General features: G+C 43.3%; 1 protein-coding gene across 1 annotated transcript in view; it reads left to right on the top strand.

Annotated features, from left to right (window-relative positions):
- Positions 1–21,309, top strand: part of Tbcd (tubulin folding cofactor D) — a 168,648-nt gene that overhangs the window by 120,747 nt on the left and 26,592 nt on the right. Inside the window, exons 18-23 of the mRNA XM_034508080.2 lie at positions 5,520–5,600; positions 7,030–7,103; positions 7,883–8,000; positions 10,389–10,449; positions 11,782–11,804; positions 16,680–16,711. Of these exons, the coding sequence (XP_034363971.1) occupies positions 5,520–5,600; positions 7,030–7,103; positions 7,883–8,000; positions 10,389–10,449; positions 11,782–11,804; positions 16,680–16,711 (389 nt within the window). The remainder of the gene's footprint in view (positions 1–5,519; positions 5,601–7,029; positions 7,104–7,882; positions 8,001–10,388; positions 10,450–11,781; positions 11,805–16,679; positions 16,712–21,309) is intronic.

The raw sequence follows: 21,309 nt of genomic DNA, 5'->3' as shown, positions 1-21,309 counted from the left end.
ATGACGTAATCATATCAGTAGATGCAGCAAAGGCCTTTGACAGATCCAAAATGCTTTATGATCAAAGTCTGGGGGAAGAGTAGGACTCGAGGGACCATACATCAACATAATAAAGACTATGTATGACTAATAACCAACACCATCCTGAACAGAAAGACTTGGAAGCAGATCCATTAAGATCAGGATGAGATAGGACTGTCCACTATATCCTTTTCAACCCGAGTGCTTGAAGTGCTACCTACAATAATTGGACAAGAGAATTAAAAGAATATAAATAGGAAAAGAAATCAGATTATCCTGTTAGCAGATAATATAAAGAGATTTTTAAAATTCTAGCAGAACTAAGCAAACTGGCAGGATATAAAATCAACATATAAAACCATGGTCCTGTATACCAACAACAAGCACTCTAGCAGAGATTATGCAAACACTCCTATTCACAATAGTCTCAAAAAATATCTAGGAACAAACCTAACTGAAGAGATAAAACTTGCACAGTGAAAACTTTAAATCTCTCAAGAGAGAGATCAAGAAAGCGACTGGAGGGTAGACTGACCTCCCGTGCTTAGGGATGGGTAGAATTGATACTGTGAAAATGACCATACTACAAAAGTAAGTCATAGATCCAATGCAGTCCCAAGCAAAATCCTGATGAAATTTTTTTCAGAGACAGGAAAAAAAATCCTCAATTTCTATGGAGCCACAAAAGATTCCAGATACTCAAGAAAATCCTAAAGAAAAAGAACAAATGTTGGAAGGATTACCATACCAGATTTCAAGCTATGCTATCAAGCCATAGTAATAAAAACAGCGTGGTCCTGGCACAAAAACACAAACAAGAAACAAGATAGACCCAAACATGAGTCCATGTAGTTTATAGCCATTGCACATGTGATAAGATACCCAAAGCACACTGTAGAAACATTACAGTGTCTTCAACAAATGACACTGGGAATACTGGACATCTCCATGTAGAAGAATGAAATTAGACCCATATCTATCTCTCTGCACAAAACCCAACTCCAAGTGGACCAGAGATTTAATGGGAAGCCTGGATGGTGAAACTACTGAAAGAACACTGTAAGGTGTAGGAAAGAACTTGGTGAATATGTGTCTGTTTGCTTAGGATTTAGGGCCAACAGCTGACCAGAGAACCTCATCAAATTAAAAAACTTCTCTATAACAAAGGAGACAGTCTTTGCCACCTGTACATCTGGTGAGAGGATTAATAGAATATATAAATAACTAAAAAATCAAGAAAGCAACCCAGTTTTTCAAATGGGTCATGGATCTGTGCACAGTTCTCAAAAGAAGAAATAAAATAGCTAAGAAATATCTTAATAGAGATGTAAAAAGTATGTGCTGATCTTTAGCAATTATGGAAATGTAAATTAAAACTATTTTGATGGTTCATTTTACCCCAGTTGCAATGGCTCAGATCAGAAAAACTGCTGAAAGCAAATGCTGACAAGGATGTGGGAAAAGGGACCTTCATTCCCTTTGGTGGGACTGCACACTAGTGCAGCTACTCAGAAAATCGATGTGGAGAGTTCTCAAGCTAAAAGGTCTACCATACGGCCTAGCCAAACCGTGCCTCGGGATGCACCTAAAGGCTTCTGCTCCCACTCTGCAGGTAGTTGCTTGGGTGTGTTCATTGCCACCCTGTCCACAATTGCTAAAGCATGGAAACAGCCTTTCAGCTGATGGGTGGATGGTGGAAGTATGGCACATACACACAATGGGATTCTCTTTTATCTGTACAGAAAACCAAAACCATGAAATTTGCAGGTAAATGGATAGAACTAGAAGATATTATACCAAGTGAGGTAATCAAGTCCCTGAAAGACAAATGCAGTATGTTCTCCTTTATTTGTGGATCCTCCTTTGTAATCTTTAAATGTGAGCATATATGATCTAGAGTTACCTGAGGAGCCAGGAAATGAAAAGGGGCACTAGAGAAGGATCTCTGGAGAGGGGCATATTCAGCCACAGGGAAAGTGGGGAAAATGTGGGGAGTGCTTTACCTGGTGAGGGGCTAGGGAGGACAATACACAGAAAAAGAAGGGATAAATAACACTATAGGTGATTGAAAAATCCATAAGGAAACATTGTACGTTTACTAATAAATACAGAAGTATAATGTGATATATGTTCAAGTAATTCACATGAAGTTGTAATACTTAGTTGTAATGCTGCTCCCAAGAGCCACAGACTTCATCAGTTAAATTTCTGTTGCTTAGATAAAACACTATGCCCAAGAGAACTTATAGAAGAAAGAGATGTTTGGGTTTATGGTTCCAGAGGAATTAGACTCTACAATGGCAGTAAGCCTCAGGCATTGTGGCTGGAGTTCACATCTCAACCTAGAAAAAGGAGCGTAGTGGACTGCTAGTAGGCGAAGCCTACCCCAGCCTTCCAAAACAGCACTGCTACTTGGGGACCAAGTGTTCAGATGCCTGAGACTATGAGGAACATTTCTTATTCAAACCAGCTTATTATTTAACAGAGACCCCAGTGCCAGGCTTGGGAAACCTCTCTCTAAGTCATTGGTCAGGAAAGTTACAAGCAACCCCCAAAATGGAGTAGATCATTGCCACTGCCCTTGTTTACCTTCCATAACTTGAAGGTAAGATCTTGTTGCTGAACATACAACACACGTAAGACAAAGGACCTGGAGGAATTGAACTGGAACTAACTTAGAATAATCCTCCCTGAGGACTAGCCCTCACAGTACCTGAAGGTGCCATGTAAGCTGCCAAGGGAGAGAAGCAATAAATAATTCTACCTCTCTGAAAAGCCTAGGAACCACAACAATGATAGCACAGTAAAATATATCCAGAGGTACAATAGTGGCACTTATATCTTGGGTATAATGAACAACAGTCTGACTGGGCTTAAGATCTTCTCAATAGGAGGCACTGTATCCACGCTTGGTACTGTAAACCTAGCCAGCTACTTGTGGCTGATGAGGTCATGGCCTCTTGAGGAGAGCCTACAATTGCTATTTTTTGAAGCAGTATAATTTCCAACTGCTTTCTAAATACCAATCCTTATACCCCTATAAGGGTATAAGGGTATACCTATAGATAAATATAGTTCTCACCCTAAATCAAAGAAACTTCATTTTGTAGCAGAGTATTCCATCCCAGAAGTCTATAACTGGTAAAAATTCAGAGAACAATTAACCATTGGTACCCATCCACAGTAGACCCGCAATTCAACTCATACACCCAAGGCTCAGGGAACATTATGGACGAGAAGGTAGAAGCATTGTAAGAGCCAGAGGACCAGAGAGTCTTCTGTGAGACAGTGTCTTCTATATGTGACTGTGAACTACACCTATGACAGTTTAACACTGTGATCATCTAGACAAGATCTGCTCTATGACAACGCCAGTTCACACTCCAGTGTGGATGAGGACAATGCCAGTTCACACTCCAGTGTAGATGAGGACAATGCCAGTTCACACTCCAGTGTAGATGAGGACAATGCCAGTTTACACTCCAGTGTGGATGAGGACAATGCCAGTTCACACTCCAGTGTGGATGAGGACAATGCCAGTTCACACTCCAGTGTAGATGAGGACAATGCCAGTTCACACTCCAGTGTGGATGAGGACAATGCCAGTTCACACTCCAGTGTGGATGAGGACAATGCCAGTTCACACTCCAGTGTAGTGTAGATGAGGACAATGCCAGTTCACACTCCAGTGTGGATGAGGACAATGCCAGTTCACACTCCAGTGTAGATGAGGACAATGCCAGTTCACACTCCAGTGTAGTGTAGATGAGGACAATGCCAGTTCACACTCCAGTGTGGATGAGGACAATGCCAGTTCACACTCCAGTGTAGATGAGGACAATGCCAGTTTACACTCCAGTGTGGATGAGGACAATGCCAGTTCACACTCCAGTGTGGATGAGGACAATGCCAGTTCACACTCCAGTGTAGATGAGGACAATGCCAGTTCACACTCCAGTGTGGATGAGGACAATGCCAGTTCACACTCCAGTGTGGATGAGGACAATGCCAGTTCACACTCCAGTGTAGTGTAGATGAGGACAATGCCAGTTCACACTCCAGTGTGGATGAGGACAATGCCAGTTCACACTCCAGTGTAGATGAGGACAATGCCAGTTCACACTCCAGTGTAGTGTAGATGAGGACAATGCCAGTTCACACTCCAGTGTGGATGAGGACAATGCCAGTTCACACTCCAGTGTGGATGAGGACAATGCCAGTTCACACTCCAGTGTAGATGAGGACAATGCCAGTTCACACTCCAGTGTAGATGAGGACAATGCCAGTTCACACTCCAGTGTGGATGAGGACAATGCCAGTTCACACTCCAGTGTGGATGAGGACAATGCCAGTTCACACTCCAGTGTGGATGAGGACAATGCCAGTTCACACTCCAGTGTGGATGAGGACAATGCCAGTTCACACTCCAGTGTGGATGAGGACAATGCCAGTTCACACTCCAGTGTGGATGAGGACAATGCCAGTTCACACTCCAGTGTAGATGAGGACAATGCCAGTTCACACTCCAGTGTGGATGAGGACAACGCCAGTTCACACTCCAGTGTGGATGAGGACAATGCCAGTTCACACTCCAGTGTGGATGAGGACAATGCCAGTTCACACTCCAGTGTAGATGAGGACAATCTCACAAGGTCCCTTCTCGCTACAGGCAATTAATGGCTTCCAACAGAAGGAGAATCAGTCTTCTCCAGGAACAAACCCCTGGTAGGTTATCTAATCCCAAGTGACCAGCCTTAGTTAAACATATTACATGAACTCAGCATGTTGTATGTATACATACCTACCCACTAATAATCGAAGACACCATGACATTGTAAAGAAGTTGGAGGGTGGATAGGAGGAGTTGTATGAAATTCTTTAAAAAGTTAAAAGACCTAAATCGCATAGAATAAAAATAAATCTTCAAAACAACAACAACAATAAGAAGCCAGGTTCTTTGGTGCATGCTGTGTCAATCACAGCACTTGGGAGGCAGGCTGATCTCTGAGTTTGAGACCAGCCTAAACTACATAGCAAGGTTTAGGACAGCCAGGAGTACGTAGTAAGACCCTGGCTTCAAACAAAAGTCTGTTATGTTGTGCTGTTGCATGCCCATGGCAGGGATGGCTCAGCAGCCTGCCTCTCCGTCAGTGCCTGTGCATGGAGTGCTGTTTCCAGTCACAGTCCTGGGCGTGCTGCTGAGCTCTGTCATGGTTTCTTGATGAATGCTCTCCTGTTTTGAGTAACTGCAGATGCAGGCAATGTTTGGGTCATTTCTTACTTTGGTAGAAATGGCCAGACTGTTTTTCAACATAATTGTGTTAGTTTTCATTCTCAAGAGCAGTCTTTGAAGGGTCTGGCTTCTTCAAGTTCTTATTTATTTTTAATCTTGAAGTAATACATAAAATAATATCTTAAGAGAATTTTATACATGTGTATCATTGTACCTGCTCATATCTGTCCCTTTCTCTGGCTCTTAATATTATATTGTCTTTCAGCGTGTTTATTGCTGGCTTCCAGGAATACACCAAGCCGATGATTGACCACCTGGTCTCCATGAAAATCAACCATTGGGATGGGTAGGTTTTGTCTTTGTGACTCTCTGAAAAATTCCTTTTTTCTCCCTCAGTGGGAGAAGTTTCATTGAGCTTTATAAGTTCATGGGTGTATTTTCTCATTATAGGTAAACTATTTTAAAATAATTATTTCTGAGAAGTAATGAAACTTCCAGTTTATGTGTGACATGCTTGTTAAAGGTCTATTTGTTTCATTTCTGGAGCTGTTGGTCAGGCAAGTCTGAGATGTGATTATTTCTGACTACCTTGTTGTATATAACAGGGAAGCTACAGCCTGAAGACAGTGCAGTCCAGATACCTGGGGTAGCCTTGTCTCCTTCATCAGCTGGCCTGCCTCCATACTGAGTCTGCTCTGCTTGGCCCCCCTAGGTATCTTATATGTTGTAACCTGATTGCTGAGCAGACTTCAGTGGTAGTTATCATGGTTACAGTGGAAGCTTTGGGGCTACCTTGGTTTTTCATAGATAGTTAAATGTGTCTTTAAAGAGGAAAGGCGAGTGTGTAACTCAGACATAAGCACTGTCAGTGTTTTGCCACCAACTGTAGGCAAGTCTGGTCAGCCAAGGCAAAGCAGATGTCGGGGGAATTAGCAATATAATCATGGTGTCCCTTCCATAAATCTCAGTGTCACAGTGGTTTCTTTGTAGTCCACTGGGGAGTGTGTTTCAGCTTCCCAAGAACTAAAGCCTTTTAGTATTTTTTTAACTGCTATCATTCTTGTGTAGCATGGGGCTCTTTGAGGTGAAGAACCTCTGGCCCAAACCTCCATGTTACTTAAGCACATCTTCCTCATATATTTATTTGTCATTATGAAATGTTTCTCTTTGTTTCATAGATTTCTTCAAGTGTAACATGATACTGAAATGTGTGCATGGGCTATCAGCTCTTTCTTTCTTTCTTTCTTTCTTTCTTTCTTTCTTTCTTTCTTTCTGAATTATTTATTTATTTTATATATATGAGTACAGTGTAGCTGTCCTCAGACACACCAGAAGAGGGCATCAGATCTCATTACAGATGGTTGTGAGCCACCATGTGGTTGCTGGGAGTTGAACTCAGGAACTCTGGAAAAGTAGACAGTGCTGTTAACCGCTGAGCCATCTCTTTAGCCCTCAGCTTTTTCTTTAAAGGGACAAATAGTTAATGCCTCAGGTCTCTGTCTCATATATGTATTACGTTTTTCTTTATATAACCTTTAAAAATATAAAAACTATCCTTAACTTAGAGCCTTAACCATTGTTGTTACAGCAGGTGTCAGAATTCCTTTCCTTTTTAGTTGAACAGCATTCCGTTGTCTACATCTGTCACACTCTACCTATCCGTTCATCTCTTGGTAGATCCTCGGGTGTTTCCATCTCAAGGCTGCTGCGAATGATGCTGGTGTGAGTGTGAGCGTGCAAATCCGTCCTTACTAACAGCTGCTGTTACTTCTCAGGGCCATCCGAGAACTGTCTGCAAAGGCACTGCACAACTTGACTCCACAAGTACCCGAGTACATAGCCACTCACGGTAGGTTTGCATACTACTGCCTGCAACACTCATACATGCGCACGAGTGTGCTCCTCCCCATGTACATACACAACAGAAATGTGCTGTTCTCATAGTGGATGGTGGTAATGTCCTATCTGTTGCTGTAGAGTAAGCTGTGGGCCAAGTCAGGGTAGAACATGAAGACAAATGCTGTGTGTTTGTCTGGTGGCAGCTTTGGGTGGCATCAGGCATGGGTATCATGCAAAAACCAAGGGATCTATGGGTCGCACTGTATAGATTAAGAATGATGGTGGATTCCAGGGCTGATTTAAGCTGTCAGGGCCTCTAGATTGATTTGCACTTGGAATTTGGAGCTGTTCTGCTTTCTCCTCCCTAAGTGTCAGAGGCTGAGGTTTTCTGCTCTCTTTGGGAAGGAGTAATGAATGAAAGTGCCTGTCACCTTTCATGGATATGTGGCCTTTGCTCTACCTGCTCTCCTCAGGCAGAGTGATGCCACCACCTAGCAGGTAGAGGTGCAGACAGGAAAATCTGCAGACATGACCTCTTTCTCAGCTGTCTCTCACTGGGCATTGGTACCTGGATGTATATGCTGATGTATATGCTGTGTATGTTTATATATGTGTACTGATGTATATGCCTAGATGTATCTTCTGTGTCCTATCACATTGCTTGGTTGCTCAGGAGGGGGCTCTGCCCACCAGAAACAGTAGTGGTGACCCTGAAAGCGTTGACTTCCAGAGGAAATACTCATAAGTAACGTGTTGTTCTGTGTGTGTCTCTCAACCCGACTACTGCAGTCTTCCCAGCACTACTGTTGATGACACAGAGTCCAGATCTACACACGAGACACGGCGCCATCCTTGCCTGTGCAGAGGTCACCTATGCCCTGTACAAGCTGGCCGCACAGAGTAACAGGTATGAGATGCCCTTGGTGGAGCTAGGCAGTAGTGGTGATTTGGGGTTTGAGAAGAGCTTCCCTGCTCTGACTGTTGATCACTTGTGTACTTAAGGCTCCATTTTATGCTGACGTGGTCAGTGGTTGGCAGTCTAAGGTTTCTGTGCTTCCTCGGCTGTCTGGTTTCTCTTCATCCCAAAGCTATGACTCATGTGACAAGAGCAATGGCAACTGTTCAGAGGTGCCACTGAGCAGGTCACTTGTCACTGTGTGTGAATGTGGGAACACGTGTGCACTCATGTGCCAGAGAGCATGTGCAGAGGTCAGAGGAAACCTTGGACACCTTCCTGTGTTCTGCCTTGTTTGAGACAGAATCTGTGAGCTTCAGATGGCTTCCTGGGATTACACAGATAAATGTCTTACTGTGTCTGGCTTTTCCCTGGGTCTGGGGATCTGAACTAAGGTTGTTTGACTTGTGTGGTAAGGTTTTTTCTTGATGAGTCTTCTCCTCAGCCCCAATTTGTCACTTGAATAATTTAAACTACTTAAAAGGGTAAGTTTGAGCTGGGCAGTAGTGGCTCACACCTTTAATCCCAGCACCTGGGAGGCAGAGGCAGGCAGACCTCTTGAGTTCCAGGACAGCCAAGGCAGAGAAAACCTGCCTGGAAAAAAAAAAAAACCAAAAAAAGAAAAAGGAAAGAAAGGGTAAGTTTGGAAGTTTTCCTTAAGCATCTCCCCAGCCCCTTGGCTGCATCTGTAATATAACTATAAAGTAAAAGTCAAGACCATGCACAGTGGTGCATTCCACGAGCTGTGTGATTTCCTTATGTCACTGTGCAGCCAACTCCTCAAAGGTAAGGTCTTAGTACCTTGGTATCTGTGACCTTCCCTTCAAGCGTGAAATGTGTACACACTTCATTTATGGTTGTGTTAGGTGACTCCCTAGGTCAAACTGACAGCAGATAGGCACATGGCCTTCATTCCTACCTGTCAGTCAATACCAAGGAGACTTGGTTGTCCCCTGGCCCCAGAGCACAGCTCACCGTCTTATGGGTGGAATGGGCACCCAGTGTTGATGGCCTTGCTCTCCTTGGTTGTGGTAAAAGGGACACGGGCCATGATATTCCTCAGCAGTGCATTGTGATGATACGGTACATTTGAGACCTGTTCCCAAGTTGCTGGGTTCATATGTGGCCTCAGGGTATTAGGCAGTATGTGGTTCTGCACAGCATGCAGGAGACTTCAGACCTCCAGAGCACTGGGGCTCCGCGTAGCAGACTAGATCTCCCAGGGAGTTGGAGTTAGTTACCACACGGCAAGCAGTGGTTATTAGATCCCCAGGGTATCGTGGCTATGCATAGTTTGGCCTAAAGCACAGGAGATCGCAGATCCATAGGCAACTCGCACTGCATAATTCTGCTAGCATATACCATATCTCAGAAGAAAGCAAATGTTCATTACAAACTGTCGTTTATCTGATAGCCTGTGTTCGGTGAGGTCCCCCCACCCCACCCCCCTGAAGACTTAAATTCTGGGTTGACTAGCAGCAGCCTTTCTGAGGACAACTGAAAGCACCCGTGCAACCCTGTAGGGGATTTACGTCTTCCACAGTGTCAGCAGGAGCATAATAATGTTCAGTAAGGATACTTCTGTCTTGATCATAAATAAGGTTGTGTTTTCAGCAAACTGACTGTAAGAGCATAAAGTGTAACACTCAGATACCTACCTTCTGTAACCAACGCAGATTGTGTGTGCAGATGTACTTGTCCATGTGTGTATGTGCTAAAGAGTGACAGTGTGTGTCTTACCTTCCCTGGTTGCTCTCTGTCTTGTTATTTGTTTTATATTTTAAATCATATTTAGGGGCTGGAGACATGGCTCAGTGGTAAAGAATAGTTGCAGAAGATCCAGGTTCAGTCCCAGCACACTCATAGTGGCTCACAAACTTGTAACTCCAGTTCTAGGGACTCTAGTATCTTCTTCTGGACTCCATGGACATCAGTCATGTGTATGGTACACATACATGTACATGCTGGCAAAAACCACTCATACATACAAAAAAGTGTTGAAATTATGTTTATTATTTGAGAGAGGGAGAAACAAAGCAAAGCATACGTTTGCCGTGATGCACATGTGGACATCAAAGGACAACTTGGGGGGAATCAGTTCTCCTTTGTGAGCCCCAGGGATTGAACACAGGCTGTCAGTCTTGGCAGCAAGTGCCTTTACCCACTGAGCCATCTCTCTAGCTCCCAACACAGCTTTATTTAAGGCTAAAGTAGCACATCTTCAGGAGCTGTGGGAGCACAAACAAGAAGCTGATCTTTCTGAGCTTATGTATTCTTCACTGTGAACCTGGGCTCCAGTTTAATCCTTATGAACTCAGCATTGTGTCTCACCTTCTGCAGGCTTGTCACAGACTATCTGGATGAGAAGGCAGTACAAAGCCTGAAGCAGATCCACCAGCAGGTTTGTGTGGTCCGTCTGAACCCCGCTCTCCCTGGACAGGATCTGCTTCTCTGAGCATGTTGTGTTGACCAGGACATGATGGCCCTGTGGGCTCTTTCCATCAGCATTACTCTTGGGAGGGTTTATCTGGAATTGGTAACTGGGATAGATTCATCCTCTGGGCCCAGAATCCATCTTGTTGGATGGGCGTTGCAGGGTGGGTCTCAGGTCTGAATTTGTGTCTCACTTGGGGCCCTTAACAGGAGTTCCCAGCTGAGGGTTGGGCATGTCCCCTCTCTTTGGACCAGGCAGTCCTTCTGAAGTGTTAGGTACCCATAAAACAAAGGCCTTTGCTCCTGTAGCTCTAATCTCTACTGTCCTGAATTTTTTTTTTTTTTTTGGTTTTTTGAGACAGGGTTTCTCTGTGTAACCCTGGCTATCCTGGAACTCACTCTGTAGACCAGGCTGGCCTCAAACTCAGAAATCAGCCTGCCTCTGCCTCCCAAGTGCTGGGATTAAAGGTGTGCGCCACCACCGCCCGGCACTTTTTTTTTTTTTTTCCCCATGAGACTCGGGAGAAGACAAACGGGACGGAGCTGCATTCGAACTCGCGGGTAGAGAGAGAGCACAGAAGCAGTTTATTTCTTAAGGAATTAAACTGTTTCTTGTAAATATTTTTCTATTTTCTACATTTTTTCCTCTTTTTATAATAATGAACTGTTTGTCTCGGATCATAACGACTGGGAGGAGGCCATTTGGGTAGTCTTATATTTCTTGCTTCCAAGTGGAGCCTGGCATTTTTGTCCAGTGTTTGAAGTGAGGGTGTGAGGGCAGCAGCCCCATGCCATGGCTGAAGGAATGGAGGTCCATGTCCTCTGTGCTAGGATTTCCTGTTTTTGAGGAGCATGGGTGGAGACAGGGCTGCTGCTTTAGTTTTATGGGAATTACAGATGTGTATGAAGGGGTTTGTGAACTGACAGTAGTTGTGTGACTATCCAGCAAGTATCAGATGTACTCACGAGAATGAACTAAATTATATCCAGCAAGTGTCAAATGAACTCGCAACAAACTGAATTACCTCTGAGTCTGAAGACAGAAAACACCAGAGCCATTCGGCAGGGTTAGTTTTATGCTTGTGAATCTATCAGTGGGCCAGGATGAAAAGAGCCACCCTCTTTCTTCTTGTTGGTGTGCCTTAGTTTTTCTTTAGAGATGACCTCTGACCTCCCTGATTGACTTTCTGGCCATCAAAAGCTCGGCTCTGCCATCAGCCATCATTCTTGTGTTGACAATCGTCACTATATATAACAAAGTCTTTAACTCAACTGACTGACTCTGGTTCTTCAATTTCAGCTTTGTGATCGTGGTCTCTATAGGTGAGTCTACACAGCTAAGACAGCTTGTGTTTAGTGGAAATGTGTGCTGTCTGGAATAGTTGGTTCACTGAAGTACTTAAATTACATCTACGTGCTAGTGTGTGCATCTGTGCGTGCGTGCGTGCGTGCGTGTGTGTGTGTGTGTGTGTGTGTGTGTGTGTAAAACACATGCCGTGTGCACTAGTGGAGGTTCAAGACAACTTGTAGGAGTTGGTTCTTTCCTTCTATCTTGTGGGTTCCAGGAATTTAGGTTGTCAGCCTTGGTGAAAGAAACCTATACCTGCCGAAGCACTTTGCTATCCCTTGTTGTCCTCGTAAGTAGCCAATAGCTGACCCTCATCTGTCCTCACTCTTACGTGTTCACTTCGAAGGCGTGCAGCTGTTACTCGGCCCAGTATTCAAGGGAATGATGGTTGCAACTCTCTGGTGCCTTTAGGCTTTTTGGAAGCTAAAGTCACAGGTCATGGCACTCATGTTTCAGTGTGTCCTTGGCAGTTCTATGGCTGAAGACCGTTGTGTCCTGCCCAAATAAGCAGGCATTGCCTACTGCTCCTGGTGGCTGTTGGCTCCCAGGCCGAGAACCCTGAGTGCTCTCTGTCTCTGCCTCTTCCTCCTCCTCTTCCTCCTCTTCCTCTTCCTTCTCCTCCTCTTCCTCTTCTTCCTCCTCTTCCTTCTCCTCCTCTTCCTCTTCTTCCTCCTCCTCCTCTTCCTCCTCCTCCTCTTCCTCCTCCTCCTCTTCCTCCTCCTCCTCTTCCTCCTCTTCCTCTTCCTCCTCCTCTTCCTCCTCCTCTTTCTCCTACTCTTCCTCCTACTCTTCCTCCTCCTCTTCTTCTTCCTCTTCCTCCTCTTCTTCCTCCTCCTCCTCCTCTTCCTCCTCCTCTTTCTCCTACTCTTCCTCCTACTCTTCCTCCTCCTCTTCTTCTTCCTCTTCCTCCTCTTCTTCCTCCTCCTCCTCTTCTTCCTCCTCCTCCTTCTTTTTCTTCAGATTCATACATTTTATTATATATATTATTTTTCTCTTTTGTTTTATTTTAAATTGGTTATTACTATGTCTCACTCTGGTCTTTTAAAAATATTTATTTTGATTTTATGTATATATTGGTGTTTTTCCTGACTGTATGTATGTCTGTAAACAACATGTATGCAGTATCCAAAGCAGCCAGAAGGTGTCTGGTTTCTTGGATTTGGTTGTTAGCTGTCACATGGGCACTGGGAATTGAACCTGCATCTTCTGGTAAAGTAGCCAGTGTTCTTAACTGCTGATCCATTTTTCCAGCCTTGAGAATTATTCTTTTGGTTTTTTGTTTGTTTGTTTGTTTGTTTCTGTTTTTCTGTTCCTTAGATCTGCCTGCCTCCTAAGTGCCGGGTTAAAGGCATATAACAACACATTCAGCCCTCCTTGCCTTGTTGAGCAGTAAGAGCTCTGTGTATTCTGGATTTGAGTTCTGTCAGACTCAGGATCTCCCCGTTTTCCTCTCTCTCTCTTTCACTTCTTTCTGTGTTGTCTCTTTCTGTGGTGTGGGGCTGAGCGTTTACTGTCCTGTCCTCTGGGAGTGGGGAGCCTCACTTCTCAAGCCCCTTATTGACTCCTCTCCAGACTTTCTTTGTAGACAGTGAAGGTGGGCGCACACTGTGAGTTATGCAGTGCCTGGGAGCTTTTGTGGGGCTAATATTATCCCAGTCTGGACCTCTGGGCTTGTCAGAACTGTCATGTAAGCCTCACCATCTTAACTACTTCTCTCTGTGAGGACTTTGAAACATTTTTATTTCTTGCTTTTGCCACAACCTTCTTAAACCTGCCTAGGTAAACTTGGGGACTGGAAAGATGACTCAGCAATTAAGAGTGCTGGCTGCTTTTCCAGAGGACCCAGGTTTGATTCCATCCACCCCCATGACAACTTACAACCATTTGTTAACTCCAGTTCTGGGGATTTAATGCTTTTTTTTTTTTTCTGGCCTCCTTGGGCACCAGGTTTGCAAATGGCACACGGAAATACATGTGTGCCATTTTATGGGAGGCAAAACTCCCATAAAAAATTATTTTTTAATTTAATTCTTACAGTGTTTGCCTAAAACTACAGAAGAGACTTTTAAATAGTATAGAATTTGGAAAAACAGTGTGATTTTATTTGGAGAGCTTGTAAGCTACAAGGTGTCAGAGAAGTGGCATCTTAGTCCCCAAATAGGAGCATAGGGGCACGCTTTGTGGGTGATGACAATGGGGTTGCTGCCGAGAGCCATGTTTCTGGTGGTCATAGTGTACTTGTGAGTAACATTAGGTCAGGCTGATACTCTACAGGATTATTAGCAGTGAGAGGCTCAGGGAAGACTCCAGCCCTGTGGCTACATCTTCAGATGCATCTTCACCCTTGAAGCCGTTAGTCCACCACCATCTCATCTCAGTGTTGGAAAGCAGATGTGTGTGTGGGGGTTCCTATTCTGCTAGTTATCCTATAGGTTAAGGAAACCTTTTTTGAATAGTTTACATATGATAAAGCTCATCAACTTTAATTTTATAAGATTTGGCAAGTGTTTTCAGAGGCACAGCCTGTAAGTACTACCACGAGGTAGAGAGAACATCCTGGTATTCTGTCACCTCGGCCCCACCCCTTGGTCTCTGCAGTCAGTGCTTCCCTCAGCTCCCTTTCTGCTTCTCTAAGTTAGTGTATTTCTTCTAGTCTCTCGAATCTTTTGTTAATTATGTTTGGCATAATTTTTCTTTTACATATTCAAGTTCTTAAAAATGTCTTCTTGGTCTTTGTGTCTCCCCACCCCCTTTTTCTCGTCTTTCTGCTTTACATTTCTTTCCATCCTTTTAGACAATTTGAGCCATATAATACCTGCATTCATGACCTCATGTGTGAATTTCATCAGCTTGAATATTTCTGAGTTGTTGACTCTCTTAGTTGTGGTCATGGTTTCCTGGTAGTTCTCTGTTGAATTCTCATTTTCTGAAATTTACATTTCTGGATTTGGTATATGTGCATTTGTATACACACACACACACACACACACACACACACACACACACACACACACACTCACACACACATTGTTTGTTTGAACAAGACTGCATCAAAACCTTGGGTTATCCACAGCAGTATTAGCCTGCTTTTGATGTACAGTCACTATGAGGCTCCTGCCACAGCCTTTCCTTCTTGACTGATGGAGATTGTTCCCAGCCTAAGTGGATCTGAGAGGCGTCCTCTCTAGCACATACAGCTCAGCATCAGCTACCGGTCCTAACCTGTTTGTACCTGTGTGTAGCTTGTCTTGGCTACATTGTGGGTTCTTTTTTTTTCCTACCTTCTATTCCCCCGGTTTTACCCAGTGTTAGTTAGAGTTTTGCTGCTGTGAACAGACACCATGACTAAGGCAACTCTTATAAGGACAACATTTAATTGGGGCTGGCTTACAGGTTCAGAGGTTCAGTCCAGTGTCATCAAGGCAGAAGCATGGCCGCACCCAGGCAGGCATGGTGCAGGAGGAACTGAAAGTTCAACATCTTGTTGGAGAAGACTGGCTTCCATGCAGCTAGGATGAGGGTCTTAAAGCCCATACCCACAGTGACACACTTCCTCTAATACGGCCACGCACCTACTAATAGTACCATTCCCTGGGCCAAGCATATTCAAACCACCACACCCTCTATCACTAGATAAGAGGAAGAAAGAAAGAAAGAAAGAAAGAAAGAAAAGAAAGAAAGAAAAGGAAGAGAGATCTGTGAATCCAATTTCTTTCTTCTTTGCTTGTAGCTGGTCTTTGCTACATTGTGGGTTCTTCTTTTTTCCACCCTTTATCTCCCTGGTTTTACCCTCTGTCACTAGATAGGAGAGGGAGAAGGAGAGAGAGAAAGGAAAAAGAGAGAGAGAGAGAGAGAGAGAGAGAGAGAGAGAGCTGAATCTAATTTCTTTCCTTTTATTTCTTCTTTGAGCATGACTACTAACAACCTATAACCACAGGGATCTAGCCTTTATATACTCTCTGAAAAATTCCCACAATTGTAAATATCACATAATTGCAAAATCAATCTAAAGCTGGCAAAACCATGCTTCTGCGAGAGCATGGAGTGAATCATAGCTGCTGGGGTCAGTTCAAAGCAGCCCTATAACCCCACACCTGGATTAAAACTAAAACACTTGCCCATAATACTTCTGTGTTTTTAAAGAAACCAAAAACTCAGGATTTTCACTACACCTATGCTGTAGGCTCTGGCTTTTATGTCTTTACCTCCTAACCATCCCTCTCTTTCAAGCCTGTCTTGACAGGACATCAGGATTCTTCCACTTGGCCTTCTCCACATCTGCCCATGGAAATTTCTGTGGCCATGCCGTGATGTTCTAGAAGCTCTATGCTACACTTTCTTCCAGAGTCTGCTGTGCATCACACATTTTTTCTGGTTTCCTAATTATTTAAGGCAGATCTTGTTGCCGTTTGGTCTAGAAACGGAGCCTCCCCACACCATTGCTGTCGTCTCCTTTGGGCACACCCCAGCTCCTGCCACTGCATTAGGTTGAGTAGCTTCTGGCAGGCAGGGTGACGATGAACATGAGTGTGCTACTGCTTTGGGCCATGTGATGGTCATCTTGGCATTGTTGTGGAGTGTGTTAACCAGCATTTGGGATTGTTTCTGGGTGAATGTTGGCAATGACCAAGTGTACTGTGGAAACTTATAGGATAGGAACCTGCCAGAGGATGATCTTGTCACAGGAATTTTGGGGGTTTTCCAAAAATGTAGCTCATTTCAGGCACTAAATCACCTAATTAATTAAAGCTGTCATAGTTTTTGGTGCCTGACATTGTATCTGTTGCTTAGTGGGGCATTTCATGTTTTATGTGTAAAAGACTTTAACTATCTTTTCCTTTGGTTTCCAGGGGTCTGGGAGGAGAGCTTATGAGACAAGCAGGTAGGTCTGGGCCCAGAAGCTGCTGTCCTTCACTTCAGTAGGGGGGAAGAGTATCCTGAGTTCAGGCTAGACCTCCCAGTAACAGGTGGTAGCTGTTCCCTTCTGTTGGAGATCGTGCTACTGCCCCTGGCTTGCTCTTGTCCCAGGAGTATGCAGACATGCTTCCTTACCTGGTCTTGGTATATTTAGTTAGTCCGGTTCAAGCTGTGGGGTCTGATCTGTCTTACATGCCACAAGACTGGTAGCTGTGGGTGGGCCCAGGGATGTATCAGCTACAGATTTCTTTGTTATAGTAAGTACTTCAGAGCAAGGAATGGTTTCTCAGATCGTTTGTTAATGTCCACAGGGATCTCACAGCATAATCAGGTGAATAATCCCTAGTTAGTTGAATGTGATAGAAAACTCAGGTTCTTGCTGGCTTATCTGGGTCTCAAGCTGGGCCCGTCATTGGTTGGCCATTCCATCAATTTTTACTCCATCTTTACTCCTGCACATCTTGTAGGCAGGACAGATTTTGTGTTGAAGGCTTTGTGACTGGGTTTGTGTCCCCATCTCTCTATTAGAAGTCTTCCTTGGTTATGGGAGATGACAGTTTCAGGATCCATACTACCCATTGCTAGGAGTCTCACCTAGAGTCACCTCAGATTCCTGGGAATTTCCATCATCCTAGGTTTCTAGGGAAATCCCAAAGATTCCTGACTACCACCACCAGCTCCCCTCCCTCCCTCTGTCCCCCCACATTTGATCCCTCCTGTTCTCTTCTCCCACATTCTCTGCCTCCCAGTTCCTTCCCTCCACTCCCAATATCTATTCTGTTTTTCCTCCTGAGTGAGTTTCAGGAATTCCCCATGTGCCCTCCTGGTTATTTGTCGTCTTTGGTTCTGTGGGTTGTAGCATGGTTATATTGTAGTTATGACTAATATCCAATTATGAGTGAGAACATTACATGTTTGTCTTTCTGGGTCTCAGTTCTTCACTCAAAATGATCTTTTCTAGTTCCATCTATTTGCCTGTAAATTTCATAATGTCATTGTTTTTAATAGCTGAGTAATATTCTATTGTGTAAACGTACCACATTTTCTTTATCCATTCTTGGTTGAGGGACATTTGGGTTGTTTCCAGTTTCTGGCTATTACCAGTAAAGCTGCTGTGACCACAGTTGAGCAAGTGTCCTGGTGGTGTGGTGGAGCATCTTTTCGGCATATGCCCAGGAGTGGTGTAGCTGGGTCTTGAGATAAAACTATTACCATTTTTCTTTTTTTTTTTAGAAACCGCTAAATTGATTTTCAGAGTCAAATTCAACTGTATTGAGTTGTGCTCCCACCAGCAATGGCTGAGTGTTCCATTGCTCCTCATCATTGCCAGCATGTGCTGCCACTTGAGTTTTTGATCTTACCTGCTCTGATGGGTGTAAGGTGGACTGTCAGAGTCATTTTGATTTGCCGTTCCCTAGTGACTAAGGATGTTAACATTTCTTTAAGTGCTTCTCGACCATTATAGATCCGTCTGTCAGGAATTCTGTTTAGATCTGTACTCCATTTTTAAAATTGGGTAATTTAGTTTGTTGCTGTCTGATTTCTTGAGTTCTTTATATATTTTGGATATTGCCCCCCTGTAGGATGGAGGGTTGGTGAAGAGTCCTTCCCATTCTGTAGGCTGCCATTTTGTCCTTTTGATGGTGTTCTTTGCCTTACAGAAGCTTTTCGGTTTCATCAGATCCCGGTTATTAATTGTTGATTTTAGTGCCTGAACTGTTGGTGTTCTGTTCAGGATGATGTCTCCTGTGCCAGTGAGTTAGTTCAAGGTTATTCCACATTTTCTCTTCTGTCAGATTTACTGTATCCAGTTTTCTGTTGAGGCCTTTGATCTACTTGGCCTAGTTTTGTGCAGTGTGATAGCTAAGGATCTATTTCCTTCCTTCCACATGCACACATCCAGTCAGACCAGCAATGTTTGTTGAAGACGGTTTCTTTTTTCTATTGTAAAGTTTTGGCTTCTTTGTCAAAAATCAAGTGTCTGTACTTTTATTGTACAGGATTTTTTTTTTTAAAGATTTACTTATTTTTATTTATATGTAACTGCAGCTGTCTTCAGACACACACTAGAAGAGGGCATGGGATCTCATTTAGAGATGGCTATGAGCCACCATGTGTGTGCTGGGAATTGAACTCAGGACCTCTGGCAGAGCAGCCTGTGCTCTAACCACTGAGCCGTCTCTCCAGCCCCGTACAGGATTGTTTTTGCTCTCCTGGACTTTTTTGTTTTTCCACATGAGGCTGAAAATTGCCCTTTCAAGTTCTATGAAGAATTGTGTTGGAATTTTTATGGGAATTGCTGTAGATTGAATCTGTAGATTGCTTTTTGGTAAAATGACCATTTTCACTATGTTAAATCTACCAATCCATGAGCATAGGAGATTTTTCCATCTTCTGATATCTCTTTCAGTTTCCCTCTTTAAAGACTTGAAGTTCTTGTCATAGAAGTCTTTCATTTGTTTGGTTAGAGTTACACTAAGGTATTTTATATCGGTGGCTATCGTGAAGGGTATTATTTCCCCAATTTCTTTCATAGCCTGTTTATCATTTATATTAAGGATGAAGGATGAATACTGATTTCTTTTTTCTTTCTCCCCCCCCCCCCACTTTTTTGAGGTAATTTTGTATCCAGCACCTTGCTGAAGGTGTTTATTAGTTGCAAGAGTGTTCTGGTGGAGTTTTTGGAGTCACTTATGTATACTATCTTTATCTGCAATTAGTTGTACTGACTTCTTCCTTTCTAATTTGTATCCCCTGATCTCTGTTAGTCGTCTTACTGCTTTAGCTAGAACTTCAAGTGCTGTATTGAATGGATGTGGAGAGATGGGCAGCTTTGTCTTGTCCTTGATTTTAGTGGAATTGCTGTAAGTTTCTCTCCACTTAATTTGATTTTGGCTATTGGCTTTCTGTATGTTGCCTTTATTGTGTTTAGGTATGTACCTTGTATCCCTGATCTTTCCAAGACTTTTTATCATGAAGGGTATTGGATTTTGTCAAAGGCTTTTCAGCATCTAATGAGATGATTATGTGTTTTTTTTTCTTTTTGTTTGTTTGTATGCTGGATTACATTGATAGATTTTCATACGTTGAACTATCCCTGAATCTCTGGGATGAAGCCTGCTTGATCATGGTGGATGTTGCTTTTCATGTGTTCTTGTATTTGGTTTGTAAGTATTTTATTCCATTTTGCATGGAAATTCATAAAGGAAATTGTATTAAAATTCTCTTTCTTTGTTGAGTCTTTTTATGGTTTTCTTTGTTTCTAGTTTATTGATTTCAGCCCTAGGTTTGATTATTTCCTGCTGTCTATTCCTCTTAGGTATGTTTGCTGCCCTTTTCTCTTGAGCTTTCAGTTATGCTGTTAAGTTGATAATGTGAGGCCTCACTAATTTCTTTATGAATGTAATAGGGCTATGAACTTTCCGCTTAGCATTCTTTTCTTGTATTTCATAAGTTTGGGTATGTTGTATATTCATTTTCATTGAATTTCTTTCTTTCCTTCTTTCTATCTTCTTTTTATCTTCCTTCCTTCCTTCCTTCCTTCCTTCCTTCCTTCCTTCCTTCCTTCCTTGACCCTAGTGGTCACTGAGTAGAGAGTTGTTTAGTTTTTCTGAGTTCATAGGCTTTCTGTTGTTTCTGTTGTTGGAGTCCACCTTTAGTCTATAGTAATCTGATTACATACAGGGCGTTATTTCAATTTTCTTGTCTCTATTGAGACTTGCTTTGGGACTGAGTATATGGAAGAAGAGATATTATACCTAGTAGTGGACTAATGAAAAGGATGTCTATTGGAATCATCAGAGTCTCATGTATCTGACCTGTGAGGTGTGCCCATCAAATGTAACACGGTTGAGTGGCCATCAGCAGAACGTTATGGGCACATGTTTGCTTTACGTTTTTATATGGTTTTTGAAGAATTACAAATTATTCAGAAGAAAAACCATTAAATGTGTTTTCATTTTAGTGTAGTACATGTGAAGAGACCAGCTGGGTTGTTGTTGCAGTGTGAGGAGGAGGGTAAGCAGGCATTGACAAACAGGGGTCAGGGATGAGGTCAGGGGCCTGAGCACTGACCCCTAGGAGTCACCGTGGACAGGCGGTGGAAGGAGAGGGGGCTGGCTATGCCCACCTGTGTCACCTGTGTCTATCCTTTGTCCTGTTTTTACAATAGAGGCTTCGTCACTTAGCACTGTACTTCAGGAAGTTTGTCCTGATCCTGTTGACTTGCATGAGAGTCTAGTTTATAAACAAAAGAAACTGACACCTAAAATTCTCTTTTTGCATTGTCATATGATGTCGTGTGTGTGTGTGTGTGTGTAAAACAAGTGGGAATGGCCAGCATAAGGGAGAGGCAGGTTGGTCAGGACAGGTGATGGACCAGGCAGGCTATATCCGGCAGAGACTGACCAGGCTCCTCTCATGTATAGCTCCTCCTCCACTGATAGACGTGTTCAGATGTTATTGCATTTGGCCCACTGCATTAAGTTGTCTTCTCTATGTGAATTAGCTCACATGCCAGCCTGTTGTGTTCCTATCCCTGGATACAGCCATTATTTTATTATG

This window comes from Arvicanthis niloticus, chromosome 6, assembly GCF_011762505.2.
Source record: "Arvicanthis niloticus isolate mArvNil1 chromosome 6, mArvNil1.pat.X, whole genome shotgun sequence".
NCBI lineage: Eukaryota > Metazoa > Chordata > Mammalia > Rodentia > Muridae > Arvicanthis > Arvicanthis niloticus.
This window is presented reverse-complemented; position numbering and strand designations above follow the sequence as displayed.